Source organism: Pteropus vampyrus, unplaced genomic scaffold, assembly GCF_000151845.1.
Source record: "Pteropus vampyrus isolate Shadow unplaced genomic scaffold, Pvam_2.0 Scaffold109, whole genome shotgun sequence".
Taxonomy (NCBI): Eukaryota; Metazoa; Chordata; class Mammalia; order Chiroptera; family Pteropodidae; genus Pteropus; species Pteropus vampyrus.
In genome coordinates, this window is record NW_011888890.1 from 5,157,325 (window position 1) to 5,184,546 (window position 27,222).

General features: G+C 33.3%; 1 protein-coding gene across 4 annotated transcripts in view; it reads left to right on the plus strand.

Annotated features, from left to right (window-relative positions):
- Nucleotides 1-27,222, plus strand: part of DENND4C (DENN domain containing 4C) — an 87,322-nt gene that overhangs the window by 42,587 nt on the left and 17,513 nt on the right. For 3 of the 4 annotated variants that reach the window (XM_011365347.2, XM_023533716.1, XM_023533718.1), the window contains 13 exons: nucleotides 1,673-1,773; nucleotides 2,106-2,324; nucleotides 7,129-7,274; nucleotides 8,428-8,463; nucleotides 8,551-8,681; nucleotides 10,706-10,838; nucleotides 13,074-13,280; nucleotides 16,811-16,939; nucleotides 17,137-17,281; nucleotides 17,551-17,697; nucleotides 22,254-22,376; nucleotides 23,288-23,434; nucleotides 25,654-26,810. In XM_011365347.2, the coding sequence (XP_011363649.1) occupies nucleotides 1,673-1,773; nucleotides 2,106-2,324; nucleotides 7,129-7,274; nucleotides 8,428-8,463; nucleotides 8,551-8,681; nucleotides 10,706-10,838; nucleotides 13,074-13,280; nucleotides 16,811-16,939; nucleotides 17,137-17,281; nucleotides 17,551-17,697; nucleotides 22,254-22,376; nucleotides 23,288-23,434; nucleotides 25,654-26,810 (2,821 nt within the window). The remainder of the gene's footprint in view (nucleotides 1-1,672; nucleotides 1,774-2,105; nucleotides 2,325-7,128; nucleotides 7,275-8,427; nucleotides 8,464-8,550; nucleotides 8,682-10,705; nucleotides 10,839-13,073; nucleotides 13,281-16,810; nucleotides 16,940-17,136; nucleotides 17,282-17,550; nucleotides 17,698-22,253; nucleotides 22,377-23,287; nucleotides 23,435-25,653; nucleotides 26,811-27,222) is intronic. The other variant, XM_023533717.1, reaches the window with a different exon arrangement.

A 27,222-nucleotide genomic window follows, 5' to 3' on the forward strand; every position in this document is an offset into this window, starting at 1 on the left:
GTCCCTATATAACCTTGTTCTTTAAAATTGTTTTGACATATTTTGTCCTTTACTTTTTAATATCAGTTTAAGTTCCACACAAAGTTATGTTGTGATTTTGGTTAGAATTCTGTTTAATTTATACATTAATTTGGGGACAAATGACATCTTTTTAATTCATGGGTCTACCTACCCATGAATGTGGTATTTTACTTCATAGATCTTTTAAAAATTCTTTAACAAACTTTGCAGTTTTCTCAAAAGAGACCATGCACATCTTTTGTTAGATGTACTTATTCTTAAGTACCTTATGATTTCTGTCACTACGGTAAGTGGTATTTTAATTACATTTTCTACGTGTTAGTCGCTGGGGTATAGAAATGTTACTGATTTTTATGTAGTGGTCTGCTGCCCAGCAACTTAGTTGAATTCTTTTATTTTAATTTGTCTGTAGATTCTCTTCAACTTCCTGGCTATAAGCAATCACATTATCCTTGTATATTTATAAATTTCTTTCCTTAATTCTCTGGCTAAGACCTACCACTGTAAAGTTGAATGGGAATAGTCATAGCTGATATCTTGTCCCTAATTTTAAAGAGAATGCTTTGAGCAGTCATCATTAAGTATGATTATTGCTGTAAGGCAAGAATTGACATCCAGCTCAAGGCCTGCTTTTTAAATAAATTTTTTTTGGAACATAGCTATGCTCATTTGTTTACATATGGTTCAAGGCTGTGTTCGTGCTACAGTGGCACATTTGAGTGGTTGTGTCAGAGACTCTATGGTCCTCAAAGCATAAATTGTTTACTATCTGACTCTATATAGAAAAGGTTTGCTAGCCCCATTTTAGGGTTTTGATTACTTAATGACAAATTAAGGAACTCTCCTTTTAGATTAAGAATTTTAAAAAAATATATAAATAGGTGTTAAATTTTATAATATTTTTATCCAGCTATTAAGATGAGTATTTTTCCTTGAATCTCTGTGTGGTAAATTACGTTATAAAATAAATTAGCTGTAAACAGTCTTTACATTGCTGAAATAAACATCATCTCGTTCTTTTTTTTATATCCTAGTGAATTAAATTTTCTAAGAATTTAAGATGCTTGCATTAATGTTTATGAATGATATTTGCCTGATGTATAGCATTAGACACAGCCCATGGTCAGTATATAGTGCTTTCATCTTTGTAGAGTTTTAAATGTTTCTTATTTCTATTAAAATACTTTATCGGACTCATGCATTATTTAAAAGTGTTCTTTTGAACTTCCAGAGGTTTCTTTTTTTTTTTTCTTAAATGCTAAGTCAGTTGAATCATGGTCAGAACCTGCTCTGCATGTCACTGACTGATATTTGTTGAGATTTTTTTCTTACACGTACATTGAAGTCTCAGGTCAATTAAGTTTGAGACTTAAAATACTATAGTGCTCAACTATAATTTTTGAAGCAAGACTTCAGTATTGTATTGATAACTCCAACATTAAAAATCTTTGTTGGAGAGTTAATATGTGAAGACCAAATTTGACTGAAGTTGGTTGAAATGAAAAGAGAACTTGAAAATCATGTATTCAGACTATCATTTGTTGTAACCTCAGTAAAAACACCCTTTCCATTTTATTTTTTAGTTTGACTTAAAATTTTTGTTTTAAGTAAACAGATGAGAGATTTTATTAGTTATGTTTTTATTTAATAGATCTGATGAAAAGAAGAACATGAACTGGAAGCAGCTTCCCAAAAAGCCATGCAAAAATCTGCTTAGCACCTTGAAGAAATTGTATCCCCAACTATCTTCAGGTAAACTTGAGGAAAAAGGCCTATTTTTAATAAAAGAATGTATATGAGAAAATTTTTCTTAAATTTAAACAATTTTGCTTTGCTTATAAGAGTCTCTTTATAAAACAAAATTCCAATAACAAATTAATATTGTAGTTCATGATTTTTTAAGTATGTTAAGTCTATCTACTTGAGCATTTCTGTTAGTTCCTACCAGTGATCCCCTTACATTAATGGAGAGGGGGAATTCAGGAAGTCACAGGCTTTATTTTGACATCATCTTTAATTGTTCAATTATTATACATTTAGTGTTATATATTAATGTCATTTTCTCTTTTTATTTTATTTGTCAGTTCACCGAAAAACTCAAGAAGATTCTGCAGTTGAGATGACTCCAATTGAAGCAGATTTCTCCTGGCAAAAAAAGATGACACAACTTGAGATGGAAATTCAAGAGGCGTTTTTACGCTTTATGGCATCCATTTTAAAAGGATATAGAGCATATCTCACACCAATCACAGAGGCTCCATCAAATAAAGCCACAGCTGCTGATTCATTGTTTGACCGACAGGGTGAGTTGAAAATACGATTACTTTTTATGGGAATGAAAAGTCAAAGATGTTGCTTATATTTACAATGCTTGTAGTCACATATCTTAGTAGAAGGTGATTTGCTTTTAGGCATTTCCTCAGTTTTGCATAGTTTTTGGATTTATACACACTTTGCTTTAAAATATTCACTAACGATTAGTTTTTGGAATAAGACCACAAACTTTTAAAATGTTTCAAAAAATACAGCCTTGTTCTAGGGGAGGACACTATCCTCATCTTTTTTAGTATTTAGAGAATTATAAAGATTTTTGTTATTTTGTTGTATCAGCTACTCTTATAATGTGTAGTAGCATTCTTACAGATTCATCAATATATAAAAATTATATACTTTTACCCAGAAGTTACTTAAAAATAATCTGTATTTTCCCAGTAATCACTTTGCCTTTTATCATTTCTGCTTCAGAAAAACTTACCTCTCAAATATTCAGTCACCACTTACCAAGTCCAACTTTTTATTTAAGGATACAAAGAAATATAAAATCTAGCTGTATGGGATACTAAATGGAAAATAATCTAAAATGTTTTTTAAAATAGAGCAGATACTCAAGAAAACAGATTTTAACACAGTTCAGTGAGAAGTTCTGAAAAGTCATTATTTTTGGAAGGCTTCATGAAAGAGAGGCATCACTTTGAAAAATAAGTAGGATTTGGGTAAATGGAGATGAGCAGGAAAGGTCTTCTAAAAAACAGTACACATTAAAAATCAAATCTGAATTAAAAGTTTTTTTCTATTTGTGAAGCCTTTCTGGGATTCTGTTTTCTCATTAATAAAATGAGGATAATGCCTAGTTCATGCATGGTCGTGAAGATTAAATGAGAAAATGTATGTAAAGCAACTGGTAAAAGTACTTTATAATATTCATTACTCATGATAACAACTGTTACACTGTCACAGTGATAATAACAAAATGGAAGAAACCTCAAAAAGAAAAACATAAGGCATGTGTATTAGTTCTCCAGGTCTGCTATAACAAAACATCGTAGATCAGGTGGCTTATGCGACAGAAATCTATTTTCTCACAATTCTAGAGGCTGGAAGGTCGAGATCAATATATTGGCAGGATTAGTGTCCACTGAGGCCTCTGTCCTTGGCTTGTAGATGGCTGTTTTCTCCCTGTATCTTCACATGGCCTTCCTTCTTTGTGTCCTTCTTGTAAGGACACCAATCACATTTGATTGGAGTCCACCCTAATTACCTCATTTTGACTTAATTACTTTTTTAAAGACCTTATCTGCAAATGCAGTCACATTCTGAAATACTGGGGGTTAGGACTTCAACAGAAGAATTTTTGGGGAACACAATTTAGCCCATAACATGTTTAGGAAAAAAGATTTAATGGTACAAGTTGACCAAAGTGAAGAACTTAAGGAGTGTGTGGCAGATAAGGCTGAAACTAAGATTAGATCTCAGATTATGGATGATGTTAAGGGTAGTCTTGAACGCCAGACTAAAAACATGGAGTTTTTCTAATCAGCAGCAGTGGGTCATTAATTAATTGATGTTCTCTCTATAGGAGAGTGGCATTACTAATGGAATTTAGAAAGATAGTTAACGTTTGAGACCTAAGGATTTTGTTAACAGGATAGCATTTAGTCTAATGGAAGATACAGATATTAGACAAAATAACACAAATACTAATTACATTTTACTAAGTGTATTGTGAAGGAAAGTATGGGTTACAGTGAGAGTGCTAGGTCAGGGAAAAGTTCCCTGAAGAAGTAACAATGAATCTTGGGCTTGAAAAACGAATAAGAATTAGCTATCAGTTTGGTGTTAACATTTTACTAGGGATACTTTCACAAACATATATCAAAGGCAGAATAATATAACAGTACCTTCATACAGCCATCTTCCAATTTCAGCAGTAGTAGTAATCAGCGTTCTGTTGTTTTTGTTTCATCGATCTTTATCCACCTTTTCCCTATCGTGCCCTTCCAAATTTTAAGTAGGATATCATTTCACTCATAAACTGTATTAACTATCTTTTAGATTTTCCTGGATTTATATGTGCTTTTGGCTGATTATATCCTCATGTTGTTATTTAATTTTTCTTCCATCAGTATTTTCTGTAAACTTGTGGTTGGATCAAGAGCCAATCATCTAATAGAAATATAATTGTGAGCCACATATACAATTTAAAAATTTCTAGTGGCCACAGTTAAAAAGAATTAATAGGGAAAATTATTTTTTAAATTTTATTTCAATTTATTGGGGTAAAATTGGGTAATAACATTATATAAATTTCAGGTGTACTACTTTATAATACAACATCTGTATACTCCATTGTGTGCTCACCACCCAGAGTCCCCAGAGTCTAGTCTTTTTGCCATCATCATGTATTTGACCCCCTTTATCCTCTTTGTCCCCTCCCCCATCTCTCTTTTGCTCTGGTAACCACCATTCTGTTGTCTGTATCTATGGCTTTTTTCTTTTGTTTTGTTTGTTAGTTTGTTGCTTTTTGTTTTATATCCCACATGAGTGAAATCATATGGTTCTTGTCCTTTTCCCTCTTATTTTGTTGGAAATAACATGATATTGTCAAGATCCATCTATGTTGTCACATTTCATTTTATTTTTTCATGTAACATTTTAATGCTTTCTCCAACTTAATACATCTAAAATAGTATCATTTCAGCACGTAATCAAATTTTAAAAATTTTAAGGAAATATTCTTTTTTCTCTACTAAGTCTTCAAAACCAGCATGTCAATTTGGACCAGCCACATTTCAAGTGCTGAATTGCCACATGTGGATAGTGGTTACCGAATTAAGCATTACTGATCTAGAACTTGATTCCATTCCGGTTCAGTTTTCTTGGCAAGTAATACCAAAACATATGGTGCTCACTACTTCCTATTGTGAGGCTCACACATGTCTGGCTGTCTTATTTTTAGTGTTCCTAAGTTTGATCAGTGGATTTAAGTGTTGTCATGTCATTCATTCGTTATAGTTTCCCCATCAGCCTTTCATTTAATTGTTTCTGCAGCCTTTGCTGATCATTGCCTATATCCATGAGGAGAAGAAAAATTTCTCGTCAAGAATAATCTATTTCTATTTTATGAAAGCATTTCTCAACTTGCTTGAGATTGAGTTGGAGGCATCCATTGTGTGGATCTACTAATTAATGTATTAGACCAAGTGATCAGTAGAAGTGACCTGGATTAGCTGGTAGTAGTATGAATAGAAGCATGATTTTTAGGAGGTAGATTGACTAGGACTTGAATATGGGATATTAGATAGAAGGAGCCATCAAGCAACTTTGCAATTTTTGACTTTAACAACCAAGTGGATGGTCATGTCCCTTATTGAGGAGGGAAGTAGCAGAAAAGGGCAGGATCTGATTATTTGCTAAGGAAAGGTGTTTTTTTTTTTTAAAGTGAGTCTTGAGTATGCTGATTAGTAGCTAATAAAGGAGAATTGTCCTGAGAACACTGAAAGGGCTGGAATTCAAGGCTCAGGTGGTAGGCTTAGTCTTAGATAGGAGGAGGGACATATCCATTGTAAAAAGATGGAAGGAATAAATGATAGCTGCAGAAAGAGTCATAGATTTTGTAGTGAGATAAGGTAGTTCTTAATAATGATTTTCATTTTCTTTGCAATATAAGGTGTGATCATTCAGGGATGGGGGAGAAAGCATGGAGGGAGAGCATTTAAAAATTGGAAATAGCTGTGAAAACATGGGTAAAGGGAAATTAAGTTGATTCCAGAAACGTAGTAGGGTTGCTGGTCAGGGATGAAGGTGTATAGTATACATAAGTGATTCTGATCTACCTAGTTGTGGAACTTTTTCTTTCCTTTTAACTTGTGCTCAGCCACATTAGTGCAGATCCAGAGAAAGCAGGCAATACATGCCTCTAGGGCTGGGTTATTACTAGGTGGGTTTGACAAAAAAGACAAAAAGAGCATAAGAATTTAGGGTTGACAAGAAAATAATAGAATTATGGACATGAACAGGGAATCAGTATTGGATAGGGAGAGAAGTGAAGACAGGAGGGTACAGGTAGAATGTGAAGGGATAAATAGATTGTAGATTTCAGTGAGCCTACCCTCCCCCACCCCCAAAAAAAACCTTGATAGGAATACTTTAAGCAAACCAGATAGATGTGGGTAATGTCCAGAGAGTAATGTGTAAATTAGAAATTTGGAAGGCAGAGCTATTTTGAATGCTAGGAAGAAAAGTCCCTAGAGTGTGTGACTTTGTGTAGAAGTTGGTGATTGAGGTGGTGACATAGATCATTCATTGACAGTTAAGGAATTAACTCATTAAAGTGTTGGATGGTTTGTGTTTGTAGGTATTGAAGAATAATGGGGTTGGAGAGAAGACTTTGAATTAGGTACCCTTGTTTTCAGTGAATGAAGGAAAGTGTCCCCAAAGTCAGTAGATGACTACAATTAATAGGGGAAAGGGTAGAATAACCAGATGCTTTAACCTTTAATGAGCAGAAAATTTTACAAGACAGTACAGAAATAGTTGTCTGGTGGCATTGCAGAGGAAGGACATTGACCTTTCTTGCTTGAGAATGTGCAGAGAAATTTCTACTTGAGAGATAGAAGTTTCTTACAAGAGAGTCAGTGAAAAGGTTAATGGTATATAAGTTTTGTGTGGTTGAATCAGGCAGAAGGAGCTATGGTTACTAGAAGCTTCTATAAACATAAATGTTTAAAGAGAATATAATATAGGTATGTACAAGTTTAAGATAACGTTTGATGTAACATCTAGTTCCCCTTTAAAATTTGAATTTAATCGTAATTTTGTTTTCTTTAGGATTTTTAAAAAGTCGAGATCGTGCCTATACAAAATTCTACACCCTGTTATCTAAAACACAGATTTTTATTCGTTTCATTGAAGAATGTAGTTTTGTAAGTGATAAGGATACTGGATTAGCATTTTTTGATGACTGCATCGAAAAGGTAAAAGTTTGTCCTTTGTATATCAATGTTTAGAAAAAAACTTTTTAACAGTTTGATTACCTGTATAATTATTATTAGATGAAATTATCTAAGGGAGATTAGGTACATACCTATGTAGCTATATATCTATATCTGTCTATATATGGTGGGGGGGGTGGCGTGAGTGAGTGAGTGAACAAGTGTCCGATTTCTGGGTATAAGAGTCGTTTTCTTTGTATCTAGTTTCTACCATACGTAGCTAATTTTCGTCTTTAAACTTCACTTTGTTTTTGTAACTATTATGTACTAAGAACATTCCATTGAACCTCCTAAATCTTATATTTTTTTATTTATATGAATAGGATAAGATTTAGTAGTTCATTAAAAAAGTTGTTTTATGGGTAATGGAGTCATATGTTCTTTTGTTTTAAATGTCTTTCCAAATACTTTTGCTAATATATCTCTTTTATCCTAATGGAGGTTATTTGGAAATACGTTAAATTTTAAAACATTACTAACTCATCCTGAGGAAGTTTTAAGTCAATTCTTGACAGTGGATTGATGACTTACATATTTTTTTCTTATTTTTAATAGAGTTTCTAATTTTGCTAAGTGGATCTTGGGGCTGATTGTTAATGTAAACCATATATAAAATTTGAAATTATATTCAAAAAAGGTAGATGATTATCACATTGTATTTTTAATAGGCTTCTAAATGATTCATATGCCTTAGAAGACTTGATTGATTTTCTCCCATTTTATCAGTGTGATCTAAAACTTCAGGGATGTGATTACAATTATTTACATTTTTGTTTACTTATAAAATTGATAATCCACTATCATCTAGTTAGAGGGATGCTTGGATAATATCAATCACTAATGTAGGAGTTTAATAATGAAATTTTTGATTTAAGAAGCCAGATTCTCCTTGTGATTGGCCACCTTTCGCTTGTGAAGACGGGTTTATGAAAAAACTATTTCAAAATAAATTTTCTATTTTAGTAATCATAGCAGAAATATTAGACTTTAGCCGAATATAGTATAAGGTCCAAAAAATATATTGTGAAGTGTTTTGTATCTGGCCAGTATTAAAAGAAGATAGTTTTTAAAGAATTTAACATCACATCTTTTAAAGTCACAGTAGACATTTTCACTATGAATTCTTCTTTTCTAGTTGTTTCCTGATAAAGGCACAGAGAAAACAGATAAGGTATTTTTTTCTTAAACTTAAGTTTTTAAATTTCAGAATTAGATCTTGCTTATATACAAATTAATTAGAGAAAATAATTATTTTCAGGTTGATTTTGATTCAGCTGAAGATACCAGATTGATAGAGCTAGATGATTCACAGAAAAGTGAGCACACTGTGTTTATAACGCCGCCAGAGCCACCTCCTGATGATGGAAAGGACCTGTCACCAAAGTACAGGTAGCAGGAATTTTTTTAAAGAGCTCTTTGGGCACAGCTTTAATAATTTATTTTGATCTTTTGTGATTTTTAGTAGATACATATATTAACCATTATGAAGGTCATTTTCAATATTTATTCAGGGAACTAATGGATATGAATATTTTATAGAGATTTCACTGAGTAATGTAATTTATGAATTGGATAGCGTTGTTGGAATATAAGCCAGATATTGATCACTACTTACCTAAACATTTAACCATATTTTAATCTTTAAAAATTTGATTTCTGAAGAAGAAAAAAATTTACTTTCAGGAGGTTCCCCCTTCTTTTTTTTGGGGGGGGTGGCAGTTGTCAATATTAAGATGGTGAAATTCTAATGAATAAGTAAGATGTCAGAGTAAACTTCAGTGTAGAAGGCCAGGAATCATTCTTTATTATAAATGTGAAGGATAGGATTTGGATGGGATATTTTAAGAAATTAAAATGTATTTGATATTTATTGTTATAATTATGACATAACAATAAATAAATAAAGGTACAGCAAAAAGATAAGGGTTTTTTTCCTAAACTTAAGTTTGTAAATTTCATAACTAGGTCTTATATAAAAATTGGAGAAAATAATTATCCTCAGGTTGATTTTGATTCAGCAGAATTGATAGAGCCAGATGATTCACAGAATTTCTTAATAGACTCATTACGAAGTTTAATAAACTTAGAAAATAAAAAAACTAGCACATCATTTTAGCACCAGTACATGACGTTTGTAATTGTATCTTTCCTGTCTTTTTGTGCAGAAATTTGCATTTACTACACTTAAAACAAATACAAGTTCATCTTGTACATATTCTTTGTAACCTGTGTTTACTTTTAATGGTCTGAACATTTCCACACCAATAAATATTTTTGTGCCATATCATTTTGAATGACCACATTGCATGCATTTATTGTGATTTGTTTAGTCTCCTGTGGGTTCGTTTGTAGTTCTTTGCTATCTATATCTTTGTGTATATACAGTTATTTTTCTTAGGCTGTATTCTTAAAAGAATATCTGGGGCAAAGGAAATATAAACTGTCTTCCAAAAATATAGAATTAATATGTCACAAGGACTCCATAAGAATCATGAGTGTACTATAGGGATTGAGTAGCTTAATTAGTACTATTTTGTACTATTCTGATTGCATATTAATTATAGAATTCTTTTTTACTTCAGCTTAATCACTATACAGTGGAATCCAGGTATTGACAAATAAACAGAGAAAGGCAGTATCTCCTAGAAGAAAATTGGCCAAAATTCTAGTGTTCAAAGAAATGCAAACTAAAATGATGAATACAAGCATTTTTAACCTGTCGTATTGAGGATAGGCTATGTTAGAGTACATCATTAGAGTGTATTCGTATATAGCCTTTCTGCAAATAATTCGGTAGTGATTACAATAATTTCGATTCTCTTGATAAACATCGACTATAGCAAACCCTGTTTTGGGCATTATCCTAAGAAATTAAACAAAAGTATTCACAAAGATATATGTACAAAGATATTTAATTGCAGAAATTCAGAAATAACTTTAAAATGCCCAGCAATAAAGAATTAGTTAAATTATGGTATATCCCTAAAATTAAAAATATTATGGATTTTTTCCCCTTTTTTAGCTACCAGTGCAAGTACTGTTATGAAGAAAAGCAAAATTACACAGTATACTAAATGTTATTTTTTAATATAAATTATCATTGAACACGTGAGTTTTGTTGCAAAGACTATTAATTCCTATGTGGACTAAGATATCAGGGTTTTCTGTTTTGCAGGGATCGGTCGAAAATAACAAATAGGGTGGGGAGGAGCCAGTAAGTTTCCGTGTAGGTAGTCCATGTATCTCGTAACTATATCTTATATAGTTTTGAAAAAAAAAATTTTCTATATTAGGATTTTGGGGAATAATATTTGGTAGTATTTGAGGTTTAGAAATATTCATTTAAATTCTAGAATAATATAAAGAGTTAATGTATTTTAAATCAGCAGTTCTATTTTTGCTTTTTATTTTAGTTACAAATACTTTCCAAGACTGGACCTTAAGCTTTTTGACAGACCACAGGAGTTGAAACTTTGTTTTAGTAGACACCCTACTGGGAATAGCATTACAAACAGTCCAGCTCTCATGGCTAAGAGAACTAAACAGGTCAGATATTCTTTATCTAATACATGTTAATTTAAATGTAAAATATGTATATGTGGTATGCAGCTCATAGTTTAGAGTTATCACTCACAGCAACCATTTGAAGACCCACGATGGTTGTTAATGAACTACACTGTATTTCTTGGAACTCTACTTAAAGAGGCTGAAGTTTTTGAATGCTTATGTTTATGCTTTAAGAGAATCCTTGGGAACCAAATACACTTTTTAAATAACAACTTTATTGAGATGTAATTCACATATCATATAATTCACCCATTTAAAGTATACTCTGGCTTTTAATGTATTCATAGTGTTGTGCAACCACCACCACAATTAATTTTAGAACATTTTTGTTGCTCCAAAAAGAAAACCTGCACCCGAGCTGTTAACTCCTAGTTCTTCCATCCCCAAGAGTCCTAGGCAACCACTACTCTATTTTCTGTCTCTGTAGTTTTGTCTATTCTGGACATTTCATATAAATGGAATTGTATAATATGTGGCCTTTTGTGACTGGCTTCTTTCACTTATAATAATGTTTTTAAGGTTCATCCATGTTGCAGCATGTGTTACTAGTACTTCATTTATTTTTATTGTGGAATAATATTTCATTGTGTGGATATAGACCACATTTTATCCATTTATGGACATGTGGGTGGTTCCTACTTTTTGGCTATTATACATAGTGCTGCTGTGAACATTTGTGTACAAGTGTTTGTGTGGATGTATGTTTTCATTTCTCTTGGGTGGATGCCTCGAAGGAGAATTGCTATGTCATATTGTAACTCTATGTTTAACCTTTGAGGAACTGTCAGACTGTTTTCCAAAGTGGCTGCACCATTTTACATTGTGTATGAAGATTATGATTTTACTACATTCTTGTCAATTCTTATTATTTGTCTTTTTGATTATAGCCATTCTGGTGAGTGTGAAGTGGTATCTCATTGTGATTTTCATTTGCATTTTTCCCATGGTTAATGTAAATATATTTTATACCAAATATTACATTCTAAAAAGAGTTAAAGTGAGTTAACTTAGGACAGCCTAAACATCTTGCTTTAATACCATATCTGATTTAGGTATAAAGAGTTAAGCCATAGTTAGGTGTCAGCTAAAATTGAACATTTTCTTATACACATACATTTTGAGGGGTTTACAAAACATGGAAAGTTTCAGAATGAAATTCTTAGTTCAGATTTTACCAATTCACGTACAGTCCCCTAAATCCTAGAGGTAGCCTGAGGTTTTCCTTAATTTCATATAGTACACATTTCTCTCAATGTTGTCTGAGGAGAAAAAATTTTTACCCTTGCTAATTTAATAAAGGCAAGTTTTTCAAATGGGAAAATTTTGCTACTAAGCATTTAAATCTCATTTTCACCAGAATTTTTTCTCTAGGTTAGCTAGGAAAGGATCTTAGAAAAACAACTGTGTTTTCAAATATAACTTCAAGACTCATAGAAATAGAGATCATAAGAAAATTGATACATTAGGATTTTTTTTTTTTTTTTTTTAGAACAACCCCAGCAAAGGGATCTTTAATGCAAGGCACGCAAAAACAGTTTGACATATCTGGAATGCTCTCTGTTTTCTGGGAGTATGTATAGTTTGATAACACTCAGCATGTGATTTTGATATTCTGTCTTCTGCCTAAATCACAATGAAAAATCAGAAGCCAGGAATGTCTGATCTTTCTCAGACTTTGTTGCCTACAAAAGAATAGGTCTTTTCAAGTAATCAGTCAATAAAAGAATTAACAAAGGTTGGTGAAGGAGGGCAGAGTGGAAATCTTTGTAGGAAACAACTTAGGGCATCTTAAACTCTTTAGCAGAGAGAAGAGTAAGAAGACTCACTTTTCAAGAATGACATTGAAGAACTCATAGGCTATATAAATAGTTAACTCCCTTTCATTCATCAAACATATAAGTGTCTTCAGTGTGAAGGGTGCCTAATTAATCATTACATTATAAAAATATGAATGATCTCTGCTTTTAAGGAATTTCGTCTGTTAGACACATGGTTGCCAAGCAGTAGTTACAGAGCAGTGTAAAGTGCTTCTATAGATGAATGTTGAAGGAACCACGTGGCTCTAAGAAGCCACCCACAAATGTAAAACTATTAAATGCTTGGTTTTAGAGTCAGATTTTATGTTAAATTATTTTCTTCCCTTTCCTTCTCACTCCCCTACCCCCATCCTGGTGAATTTTAGTAAATACTGTGTTTTATTTGTTCTTTTTCTAGGAGATAAAAACAGCTCATAAATTGGCGAAGAGGTGTTATACCAATCCACCACAATGGGCCAAGTGTCTCTTCAGTTATTGTTACAGTTTATGGTTTATTTGTCTCCCAGCCTATGTTAGAGTTTCTCATCTTAAGGTCAGAGCACTTCAGCAGGCATATGATGTACTTATTAAGATGAGGAAAACAGATGTGGATCCACTAGATGAGGCAAGTATAACAAATTGAGAATGTTACTAAGATAAATGTTATTATTGTGTTTTTAATAAAGTTTACATCTCAGTTGCTTTAAAGTGTCCTTAAGTATTTTCATTAAGCAAATAAGGTAAAATATTTACTCTGTTTCATAGAGCTAGTACTTATTGTTTGTTTTTAAATATATTTATTTAAAATTACTGCTTTGGAATAAAGCAGAGACTTCTTTCTTAGATCAGATTGTTTGCCCTTGATAAATAGAAAATAATATTGACCTATCCTTAATATAACTTTGTCAGGAAGCAAATAGGGAATAGGCTTTTACTAAGTGGCTCTTCACTTAGGACCTGCATCCTAGGGTGAGTTATAAAACCAGTATGTTTCAGATTACATATCTGACATGTAGATCCGAGTTTCTCAACCTTGGCACTATTGACATGTTGGCCTACATAATTATTTATTGTGGAGGCTTGTCCTGTACATGGTAGGATGTTTAATAGGATGTTCAGTGGCTTCTACCCACTAAGTGCTAGTAGTAACCATCCCCATCTTCCATGGCAATAAAAAAATGTCTGCAGATATTGATAGATGTCATCTGGAGGACAAAATTGCCTCACTGATGTAGCTTATAATAGTACCTTCCTCAAAGGTTAATTTGAGGATTAAATCAGTTAATGAACATAACATGCCTAGAATAGTACCTGGCTCATAGTAAGCACTCAGTGAATGATGTGCTAAAAGTTTTACATACATTATCTCTCTTAAACCTTAGAACCATCCTAAAAGATAGGTAGTGATATTATCCAGTTAATGGTTGAAGAAACTGAATCACTTATTTAGCCTTTCTCTTTGCCGTTTTTCTCTTTAAAATTATTTTTGGTCTTAAAATCATTATAAATGATATTTAGAACTAGATTAAAATTTAAAATGAAGTTGAAATGAAAATTCAGTGTAATGGATATCTGGGGGGAAGAAGAGAGCGCAAGGACAGAAGAGAAATGGGACTGAAGACCGCTCATTATAGGCTTCAGCAATAACAATAATTTTTTTCTTTAAAAAATATCAAACTAATACAGAATCTACAATATTAAGATTTGATCATGCTGTGGGCACACCGAAACTCATTTTTCTCTATTATCTGTACATTATAAAAGCTTTTAAGATAAAAATGTTATAAAACCAGTACTAACATATCCATTCTCATTTGATTACATTTTCTATCATCTGATGTTTATAAAACTACTTGGAAATTAAAGTACTTGATTAGAATGAATGTTTTGTATCTCATACATTTTAGTGTTTTAAAAAAATTATTCGGATAGTTAATTTTTATATTTAAGATGTATTTTAACTTTGTAGAAGTTGTAATACCTAGATTTTAAAATAAAACTCTTAGAAAACCCAGAGATAGCATTATGCCACCTAGGCTGATTTAAAATTAAAATGCATAGTGCTTTTTGCTTTTAATACTATTTACTGAATTTTTAATGAAAATGAAATACTTATGTCATGCTTATTTCTATATTTCATTAGTCTAACAGATACTGTTATATGTTGTTGAGTAACAAACCACTCCAGAACTTAATAGCTTAAAACAATCATTTTATTAAATCTTTTATTTGCTGAGAATCCAGGAAGAAGTATTCTAGGTGAATTTTCTGCCTCACTTTGCATTAACTAGAATCACTTGGTTATAACCAGTTGATAGCTGGTCTGGTCTAGAGGGTCCAGGATAGCTTAACTCAAATGCCAGCCAGATACCTTGGCAAGGTTGACTAGAAGGCTGGGCTCAGGTGGGCCCCTCTCCCTCCAGGTAGCTATTGGACCTCTCCATGTGGTACTTGGGCTTTTTCCATGACAGCTTAGTGCTCCAAGAGCATTTGTTTCAAAGAGAGGAAGTGGCAACTGATAGTTTCTTAAGTCTTAAGCTTGAAAACTGGTAAATTTCACTTAGGCCAAATTCTGTTCATCATGCAATCTCCTAAGCCCTTCTCCCTCAATTCAAGGAGGACATACACCTGTCAATGGGAGGAGTGGCAAAGAGTTGGTGGCCACCTTTTATCTACCACAGATATCCAAAGATGTCATGTTATAGGCAACAAAATTGGAAGATGATATCCGTGTCATTATTACTATTTCTTTAGTTTGGTGCCTGGCTCTTACAAGTAAACTTGGAAGGTTGGGGGAACATTTTGCAGGCTTCAGAATAAATTCATTCTAGAATTCAGATTAATTCCAATTTGACATAAAAAGTGATTTCTTTAGAATTGAATAAGACCTTGAGATTCTTTAGTACAACTTCAACTTAGAGCTGAGATGCTCTGTAGAAAGTTTGTAACATAGCACCTTACCTGTTTGAATTGGCTCTAATTGTTATAAAGTGTGTGTGTTTTATGTTGAGATCAGTTCTGCCTCCCTGTGGCTTTTTAGAGTTGGCGCAAACTACTCCCTCTTTTATGTGCCAACTCTTCAGATATTTGAAGAACCCTCTTGTGTGACATTCTTCTTCATCCCTTCTTACAGCTTACCTAGTTCTCTCAATTGTTTCTAATTCACGTAGTTTTGTAAAATGCCTTTAACCTAGTCATTTATAGAGTTCCCTGAACAGTTTCTGACCTCCTTCTGCTCCTAAATTATACTCTGCATTTCTGTCTTCATGGTACTAATCTTTGTGATCCTCTGCCTCTTCAATTCTCTTTTCATATTTCATTTCTTCTGTTTTCTTGAATAAAATATCCTTTCTCAAATCTTTTTACTTCCCTATTCAGTAGAAAGAGCAACCTGGCTTTATGATACTCATAGTTGTTAACCAACTCTTATTACAAACAGCACATTTTAAAAGTCTCAAGAGGAGTGTGTTCTATATATTTCTTTATTCTCAAATTAAGCTGTTTATTTATTATAAAAAGTCTGTGGCTGCCCTGTCACTATTTTTATAAATTAGCTCACCTGGAGTCCTTGAGATTCTTGTTTCATTCTTTGAGGTTTCTGCTATCTTCTAAATATGTAAGATTCTAACTTTTAAGAGAACCCACTTGACTCGTTCTCTTATGACCAAATCTAGCCCCTCTCCCCTGAATAAACATATTATGTTACAGTATTTCTAACTTCTCACAGTTTTTTTAAGACATAGGTTTACAGAATCCTTTTTGTTATGTAGGCATCCTGGAGAATGCTGCCTTTAAATCCTTTAATGTGTAATATAAAACACAGTTTGGGAGAGAGCTATTTTAATCATACTCGATTTTAAAAATGAATTCCTTCTCAAATTTTGGAGACTAATAGTCATTCTCTTTGTGTAAACTTAGTTACTAACAAATGGCACACATATGACTCATAGGTCTTTTGTGAAATAGTTAATAATGCTGGTACTTCCATTAATGAATAGGTTTTAAAAATAACTTATTGGGACTCAAACCAGAACAAAAGAGAAAATAGTGCTTAATAACTTTGAGAAGAATTGGATGAAGTCATTTAAAAATATTTACGAGTCACAGATGGACTAATATGCTAACTACTTTTGCTTTGATGTCATTTTTTGTTAGGTGTGCTATCGAGTAGTAATGCAGCTTTGTGGACTTTGGGGGCATCCTGTTTTAGCAGTGAGAGTCTTATTTGAAATGAAAACTGCTAACATAAAACCAAATGCAATTACTTACGGTTATTATAATAAGGTAAGTAGGACTAACATTAGGCAATATATGCTGCTTATTAAGATAATTTTTTTTTTAAAGATTGATAATTTTTTATACCTTCCTTTAGATATTTTGGGGTATAATTTTTATATATGTGTTGCATTTGCATTTGTATTTATATTTTTAAAAATCACTTGTTCCTAAAAATTATTATTTTTGCTTTTGTTTACCTTTAGGTAGTTTTGGAGAGCCCGTGGCCTAGCAGTACCCGCAGCGGTATCTTCTTATGGACGAAGGTACGGAATGTGGTACATGGCTTGGCACAATTTAGGCAGCCGCTTAAAAAGACCGTGCAAAAGTTACAGGTCTCCTCAATATCAGGTAATACATGTGACTGGAAAGATACTTTCTTGCTAAACCATAAGCTTCATAGGTATATGAATTTTAATTATATGATGTAGAAAACTTTAATGAGATTCTGGTCGATATTTTTATATACAACTAAAGACAAATTACCTTAATCGAACCTCTCCACCCCCCACTAATTCAGAAAGTATTCTGCAATTTTAAATGAACCGTGGGTCATTCATGTTTAGTTTCAGAGATTATCAGTGCATGAGTTATTGAACTGTTGTTGTCCTTATCTTTAGCTCCTCAGAATGCCACAGGTGGAAGTGATGGGGACACGGTGAGCCACGGTAGCGTGGATAGTTCTAACGATGCTAACAATGGGGAGCACACAGTCTTCGTCAGAGATTTAATCAGGCTTGATTCCATTGATAATCACTCTAGCACAGGTACTAAATCTATATTTTACTAACCCTTCACTTACTCTCATGTTAATTCTTACTTTTTTTAAAAAGCTTTTCCCCTCCTTTCTTGAGTTTGTGCAATATGAGTACTTCAAAAATACTATATGTAAATAAGGGAAGAAATTACTCCTCTGGTTGCGGCTCATTTAATTTTCTGTCATATAAAATTAACTCTGGAGTACTGTGCAAAAGGCTTTAGCGTGGAGCTTCTTTGTATTTGTTCATCATTAATTTGTGAAAGTATGTGATAGAATCATTAGAGATTGTGAGCTGAGGAACTTGAATATTACTGACAAAACTTGCAATTTTTTTTTATTAAGAGGGAAATATTTATTAAAGATTTGAGATTGAATATTGAAGAGGGAAGAAAATAGTTTTACAAAAAATAACCTCTGCATAGTCATTACTTCAAATGGCACTTTTTTAAATCTGTGAAACTACTGATGCTACTTTATGTATAAAACTGCAGGCATACCCTTTGTCATCTGAAGGTAGAAGTAAATGTAATTTAAAGGAGCACATTGAGCAGATATATGTGTGTTCTACATTCTTCTTCTTGCGTTGTTTTTCTTTTTTGTTGTTGTTATTGTTAATATCTCAAGCTTTTCTTTAAAAAGAATTCTAATTCCTGTGCTTCATCTGATGAACTTGTCTCAATGACTGAAGTTTCCTTTTCTCTGCTCTTTGTTGCTCTGCTTTTTGCTCTGTGCTGTTTCTTGGTGCTGCATCTGTCCTTGGCTGTCATGGTGTGGGGGTGCAGACAGACTTGTATGACGTGAAGCTATGGATACACGTGTGCATTAATTCTACCCTTGAATGTTAACTACTTCAGGTAATTTCCCATTTACTAGGTTAAATTTTTCTGACATGCAAGGGTGGGGGAAGAGACTTTTTGTTGTATTTTAAGTATTGTTACCAGTGGAAAGCAGTTTTAGTTTTCTTTTTCTCCTTCAAATAAATATAATCATATATATATATACTACTAAAAATAACCAGCTGACATTTGATGATCAGTTTGCAAGCATATGTGTTATCTTATTTGAAAATATACCGTGTCTTGCTCTAATTATTTTGAGGTTGGTTTATAGCATTATTGTGTCAAATTGTTTTATAGGAATAAAAGATTTCAGTATACCAGCTGGAGGTGGTTTTTGCTTGCTAAAACTGATCTGCTGGATTCTTATGCTAAAAGCTACCCCCATAATAACCAAAGCATGTATAAACCCTTTAACGTCAACATAAGGCTAAGTTATAATCCTATTTGTAAATTAACTTTCTTTTATCAAGTAGAATTTTTATGAGAGTTTCATTTTAAAACCACCTTACTCCCTCCTGTATTTTTCCCTAATACTTATGTAAAAGAAATAGATTGCATTTATGAAAAGCCAAGAAAATAATTTTGTGGTATGAAACCATTTCACCAGGAATAATAATAATAATAATAATAATAATAATAATAATAATAAAAAATACTCTTCTATACCTCTAGATTTTTTTTCCCTCTTTATCCCTCCCTGCCCCCATCCCTCCGCCTCCACCCTTGACCTATGGATGTTGCCATCTCCCTTTAAGAACTGGATCTCTGAAGGCGGGGTGACTCCCCCCACGTACTCGCAGTGTGCATCCAGGGCTTGGCCTGGCGCACCTGGGGTATGGTCCGTGGCTACACCTGGGGCGCGAACCCAGGCAGGAACCTTCTGTGTGTAAAGCAGACATGCTAACCACTACAACATGGAGCCACCCCCAATATACCTCTAGATTTTTAAACTTCTCTTCTTTAATAGAAAAAGTGAGCTCCTAGCGAACCTGAGTAATTGACATAAAGATTCCAGTAGTTGGGGAAGAAACTTCAGATCCCTTTTCCATATATTTCTTTTCAGCTGCGTTTCAGATGGCTGAAGACCCGGTACTGAATTTACAGTGATTATATATCTCTGTAGAGTTTCTGGTGATGTCATTTGATACTTTTGGAGACTCGCAGCCCAGATGCTTAAGTTACCCTTTTCATTAAGGACTATCTTGTAGAATCTTTCCACTTGGTACCTGATATTGAATTGCTTAGCTCGTTGAAGAGTGTATCTGGTTTAATCAGTTTACTCAGTTTCCAGTCTAGTGTCCTTTCATGGCATCACAGTGCTTGACCAGACTTTCTGAAGGGGCCAATAAAAATGTGACTGAAATTAATCATTCTAAATAGCAGTATTTAAAGAAGTTTAGTTCTTTTGTTATATGGTCAACTCAGTCTGAGTGGCAGCTTAATAAGTGGTAGTAGAAAGTATTAGACACAGTATTTTTTGTTGTATGTGATTTTCATTGACATCCTGTATAAAAAGATTCTCTAGTAACTGGTCTTAGTCTTGTTTTGTTTTTTTTAGCATTTTACTTTATTTTATTATTAATTTCAAGTATATGGTACATTGGTTAGACATTTATATAGTTTATGAAGAGATCCCCCCAATAACTCTGTCACCCCTCTGGCTTTACCCATAGCCGTTACATTACTGGCAACGGTATTCCCTATGCTGTGCTCCCCATCCAGTTTTGGTTTTAGATGATAGAAGTTTAAAGCAAAAATAGACTTAAAAAAAATTTATTTTGAGCTACTGTTAACCTTAATAAAAATGTTGCGAGAATAGTACAGAGAACTCTTGAATAACTTTAATCTCAATTCACCCACATTTGCTTTATCATTTTCTTTTTATACACATATACACTTTTTTTTTCTAAATCATGTGAGAGTAGGTTTACATCTTGCCCTGTTACTTCTTAATATTCAGTGGTATTTTCCCTTACATAACCACAATATAGTTACCAAATTCAGGAAAATATCGATAAACTAATCTCTAGTCTATATTCCATTTTTGTCAATTATCATAATGTCCTTTGAGGTACTTTAACTCCCTCTCTTTAGTCTTCTTTAACTTGGCACAGTTCCTCACCCTTTCTTTGTCTTTCATGACCTTGTCCTTTTTGGAGACTTCAGTCCAGGTATTTTGTGGAATTCTTCCCAATTTGAGCTTGTCTGATGTTTCCATGTGATTAGATTAGGTTATGCACTCATGGCTCTACTACAAAAGCGATATTGTGTCCTTCTCAGATTATCACATTGCAGATGCACACAGTGTCTGTCTGCCCCTCTTTGGTGACGTTAGTTCTGATCACTGGTCTCAGTGTTTAGTTTCTCTTAGTTACTATTCTCCCCCTTGCAGATAATAAGCTATCTCTGAGGAGACACTACAAGACTAAGCAATAATATCCTCTTTCTCATCACACTTTCTCCTTCAAGTTTAGCATTCATCGATGATTTTTGCCTGAACCAGTCTTTACTCTGGTGGTTATAAATTGGTGGTTTTGCCAGCTTTATCCTTCCTCTGCATTTATAAGATGGTAGTCTATTGTACATCCTTCAGGTTCCCTTTCTTGCACAATAAAATGTTCCTGACTTATACTTTCCCTGCCTGAGCTCTGGAATGAGCCATTTCTTCAAGGATCCTAGGTTCCTTTTAATGGGCAATAGATTTTAGAAACCAAGACCTGAGCTCTAGGTGTACTTACCACTACCAAGGTGTTACTGCTTCTAGGCTTTTTTAGTAGAGCTAGAAAATATGTATATATATTGTAGAAATACTGCTAATTCCAAATCAACCCCACAGATTTTTCTTTGCCTTCCTTCATTCCATTTTTTAAAAAAATCTCTCTTCCACAGAAAGAATCTTGGCTCCCAACAACATTATCACATTTACTCATTTGCTGAGTTCTATAGTACACATAAAATAGTTTGAGAATTCCTACACCCATTCGCTTGTGAGAAGCAAACCTCCTAAGGAGTTGAGGATTTGACTGTTTTCCCCCAGGCTTAGGTATATAGTCAAAATAATGTGTTCCAAAATTCCTTGGATTAGTCCTCCCACATCCTTTCAGTGTGGTTATGTTATTCATATGAAATACAGTTTGTTTCATTTGTTTCTGTTTATATTCAGTTTTAGATACTTCCCCTTTCCCCCATCCCCCTCTGTTGATTTTTTTGAATATATAGAAGTTAATATAGTTCCAAAAGTAGAAACAATATAATAAGCCATATTTAGAGAAATTTTCTCTCTCTCTATCCCTTCCATCCTGTTTTGCCACATGCCTTGTAGGTAACCAGTTTTACTGCTTTCTGGTTTATTATTCCTGTTTTTTTTTTTCCCTAAAAGTAAGCAGATATATGTTTTATTTCTTCTTACACAAAAGTAGCATTCTGTGACACAGTCCAAAAGAAACTTTTCAGGATATCTTGTTAGAATCTGTTAATTTACAGATGAGGAAATTAAGGTTTAATGCTTTCAAATTTGTAATTGTCTTTAGTTTTGCTCTTCCTGTTTCTGTTGTTCTTTGCTGCTTATCATTGTTTTTGAAAATGTTTTGTGTGCTTTGTATGTTTTTTTGTCTTTTCTCTAAGTTTAATTGTGAAGATTGGTGGAATTTTCTTTTTGACTTTTTACAGCTGGACTGTAAGTGTATAAAAACATCTCTTTGTAACCCTGCATTGTTTTTCACAGGTGGTCAGTCTGACCAAGGCTATGGGTCTAAGGATGAACTTATAAAGGATGACGCAGAAATTCATGTGCCTGAAGAGCAAGTAGCAAGAGAATTGATAACTAAAATAAAAGTGCAAACAGAAGGTTAAGTACTGATATTTTCTAACTTCTCTTAGAAAAATATCTTTATTAATTAAAAGTGTTATTTGATAATTTCAGTGATAATTTCCAGAAATTATCTGAGCTTATAAGATACTATGTACTGTTATGCACTGTAGATTTTGGAAGTCTCCGAATTTTAGAATTTTAAGAGACCTTTAGAGACTTTGTAGGTTAGCCCTTAATTTTGTAGGAAACTGTGACCCATTAAAGTATTCATTTGCCAAAGTTATATAGCTGCTTTGTGACAGAACTAGGGCTAAACTTTGAGTCATCAAACCTTGTATTCTAGTGCTCTTTTTATTTTAAAGTGGTCCTTTACCAGAAGTCCTTCGAATATCTGAAAGGATATTTTTCATCAGGGGTTAAATGTAGTCTGTGGTTTCCTGTTATTTATTTATTTAATTATTTATTTATATATATATATATTTATTTATTTATTTTATTGGAGCCATTGATGAGATAGAAATGATTTGTAGTAATTATTTATGGAAATATGGAGAAATATTTTGGCTTTACGGTAATAAGTTCTTTCTATATTTTTACACAAAAGTATACTTTCTTCAATGATGTCACTTATTTTATACTCCAGAAGCAAGCCCCTCTCCTACTTGGCAAGTGATGAGGAATATAACTGAAGGCCAAAGATTTAATTTATTCACTCAAGGATTCTTGAGTTAGGATTATTGAATGCTAAAGTAAAGTTCTTATTACATTCAGGACTGGCAACATTTATGGCATAAAGTAAATCACATAATCAGTAATAAAATAGTCATGTTTTTACCCCACACTTAGGGGGAAAAAACTACATAGAATGTATTAAAATCAATATATGGTTTCTGTTCAGTATTGGCAAAAGTAAGAATGACAGCATTCCAGTCCTTTTTTTCCTCCAGAGGTGTGCGATGTCTCTGCTGTTGTGGCAAAACATTCACAACCCAGCGGAGAGCCACAGAGCCCTGCTGAGCCTCCTGCGTGGGGTGGCAGTATCGTGAAAGTTCCATCTGGTGTGTTCGACGTCAATGGCAGGAAAAGTAGCACTGGTGAGTCTTTACATATTGGTTATTAAATATTTAAAATATACTTCTACAGATATATGTGTATGTCTTTAATGTCATTACGTCATTGACTTAACTGTAATGAACATACTGAAGAGCCAGAAGTAAGTTTAAATCTTATAAATGGGCTAAAGAAGGAGTTAAAATAGTTATTTAAGATATTTAATTTTTAAAAGGAGGGATATTTAGAGTGTTTAATTGTTATTTGGAATACCTTTTCTTATAGTGTTTCTTCTTAGTTTGGTCGTCTTTCCTCATGATAGGTAATGAGAGGTGACTATAGGGCCTCCTATACTTATCAAGAACAGAGAGGCAGTGATGTGATCACATTCCAGGGGGCTTATTATAATAGGATAATTCTTGTCACTGAAGGGAATAGAAAAAAATAGATTGACATTACTTACTCGCTACATAAAATACCAGTGATCCTTTAATTTTGGCCCAGTTATTATAAGTACCCTGAGCCACTTCTTATACATGGTCAAGTATTTATAATAACTGTTGTTATTACAAATAACAACAAATTCCCTTGAATTTGAGTTTATTACTTTCAATTATGTTATAGCCTCCCAAGTACCCTTAAGGCATACATCTAAGTATATGATTTTGTATTTGCTGTGATACTAAGTTCGGTTTATTTTTTTGTGGGGGATGGGTAGTGCTCAAGAGATGGAGTGAAAGTTTTTTGAGAAAATAATAGGTATATATGTTCTATATCCCATTTTCCAAACCTGTTGATAGCAGGTTAAAAAAAAAAAAAGGAGGGCAGAGTTTTCTTCATGAAAGGTTTATTAGTATCTTCTCAAAATATTAAAATAAACATGGTCTGGAGACTGGTGTGTTTTCTTCCCTTTTACTCATCTTATTGCCATGTTACACCTTAATTTAGAAAGATTTATTTTATTAAGAAAGAAGGAAGTGGTAATGGGGCTTTTGCCAATAAATCAGTCAAATTTATTTTAAAATTGAACAAAATGTGCAGCTAAATACTTGGATACTGTGAGAACCAATATTTGTTTCTCAAATATTGATAAAAGTTTTCAAAGTTTTCAACAATCTTTGGAGTTATAAAATAGGCTAATATAATTCCTTTAAAAGCTTAAAAATATCTCTTAATGCTTATTATTAGTTTTGTTTAATTGATATTGGTACCAATTTGAAAGATTAAAGAGAAGCTTGAAGTCAATTTGGAAAATTTAAGCGCTTCTCAAAAACTTTCCCCCCAAATGTTCCAGGACATTATGTGTTTTAAAAAACAAATGATCATCCTAAATATGAATGGGTAGACCTAAGTTCAGATAATAATTCAAATAGGAAATAGCTTTTGGTTTTGGAGTGGAAAAAATTGAATGGTAGCAAAAAGTAAAAGACTGCTCGCTTCCCCCATGGGTTGAGGGGCTTGTGTGTGGTTCCTACAGCCACTGGCATAATTTCGTTCTGCCTGGTCAAACAGTATTAACCTGTGAGGGCTGGGATCATGTCGGTTTTATTTGCCATTGTATTCCTAGCACCTCACATAGTGGATGGTAGTAGGCATTCAGATGTTTGTTGAAGGAATGAATATATCTGAAAATTTTTTTAGCTACTCCTTTTTTATCAGCCTTCTTGGAGTTTGCTCATTTTGAGCACTCTATTCTAGATTCTTTACTTTGGGGCTTTTTTTTTTTTTTTTTTTTTGTGAGCAGTAAGGCTTTGGCTATAGCAAATATATTATTCCTCCATGATTATGAATTTGCTTTGTGCAGAGTAGATTCCTGGCAAATATTTATTGAATTAGATATGTGAAAGCTGAGATAGAAATTTTTTTTCTTTTTAGATCTGTTATTTAATGCAGAATATATTTCTTAAATTGAATGTAAAACTCTTAAAATGTAAGACATAGATCTATATTGATAAATGTGATGTATTTTAGTGAAAAATACAGATATATACAGCATATATTGCGTGATCTTTTTTTAAGTATGTATATGCATAGAAGACGAAAGGCAGATTATATATTAAAATGTTAGCTCTGAGAGGCAGGATTAAATGGAGGGGTTTTTTTTGTTGTTGTACTTTTTTTCTGTATATTTTCTTTTACCTTCTAAACTTCCTGAAGCTTTTACTCTGAGTATGTGTCTCTTTTAAAAAATCAGAAAATAAAGTTTTTAATAAAAGTTACATCAGAAAACAGATTCTCTTTTAATATTATATTTCCCTTTTAGGTAGTACATCAAATGTACTATTTTCTACTCAAGATTCAGTTGAAGATGCAGTCTTTGATGAAGTTACTAATCTCAAGAATGGTGATAGAGGAGAAAAAAGACAAAAGCATTTTCCAGGGAGGAGTTGTAGTTTTAGTTCTGAAAGCCGAGCAGGAATGTTGTTTAAGAAGAGCAGTTTGGATTTGAATTCAAGTGAAGTGGCTATCATGATGGGAGCAGATGCCAAGATTCTCACAGCAGCACTGACGTGTCCTAAGACTTCTCCTCTTCATATCCCAAGAACCCATAGCTTTGAGAGTGTTAGCTGTCATCTCGGTGATACTAGGACTCGTGTGTCTGAAAGCACTTGGGATATTGAGCACAGATCTTCAGTGTTAGAGATGCTGGAGGAAAGCCAAGAGCTCTTAGAACCTGTGATTGATGACAGTATAGCTAAAATTACTATGACAAAGGATACACATGATAGTCTACAAACTGACAGTAATCAGCCCATAGACTTGAAAGCAGGATCCAAAGATGTAATAAATAAAAGAAGTAGTTTATATGGTGTTGCTAAAGCTGTTGAGAGGGAAGACGTTGAAACTGGACTAGATCCTTTGTCTCTTTTAGCCACTGAGTGCATAGGAGAAAAAACTCCTGAGTCTGAAGATAAGATGTTTTCTCCAGTTATTGCACGAAATCTGGCTGATGAAATCGAAAACTATATGAACCTAAAGAGTCCCCTGGGTAGCAAATCTTCTAGTATGGAATTACATGGAGAGGGAAACAAAGAGTCTGGCACTACCACTGCATTTGTTCACCCTTTAGAGAGGAGATCAAGCCTACCTTTAGATCATGGTCCGCCGGCACAGGAAAATCCTGAAAGTGAAAAGGGCTCCCCTGCAGTGTCTAGATCTAAAACTTTTACTGGGCGTTTCAAGCAGCAGACTCCCTCTCGAGGTCATAAAGAACGTTCGACTTCTTTATCAGCTCTGGTGCGTTCTTCACCACACGGCTCATTGGGTTCTGTGGTAAATTCTTTGTCAGGATTAAAGCTGGATAATATACTCTCAGGGCCCAAGATAGATGTCCTAAAATCTGGTATGAAACAAGCAGCGACAGTAGCCAGTAAGATGTGGGTAGCTGTAGCATCTGCTTACAACTACTCAGATGATGAGGTAAGATGTTTTTTGTGTAGTCTGTCTGATATTGGAACGTTTGTAGTATTTTCTTATGTACAAATTGTTTAGAGATTTCTAGTAACTTTGGTTTTTATATTTTAATGCATATCCTATTGAAATGACTTGAACATACAGATAAGGAAGTTAATAATGAAGAAATAGAATATCAGGACTACTTTATAATTCCATCGATCAGTCCAAACTAACACATGAAGTTTATTTTTTTGAAAGTACTAATGATTAATGTCTGAATTTAATAATGATGCCGTGTTATGTTTGCATAGCACTTCAGTTTTTAAGTAACCTTTACCTATGTTATCTCTTTAATACATATGAAATCACTCTACAACTTAGGTTCCATACTGCATAACAAAAACTGATAATTCTTTTAAAAACCATTATAAAGAAA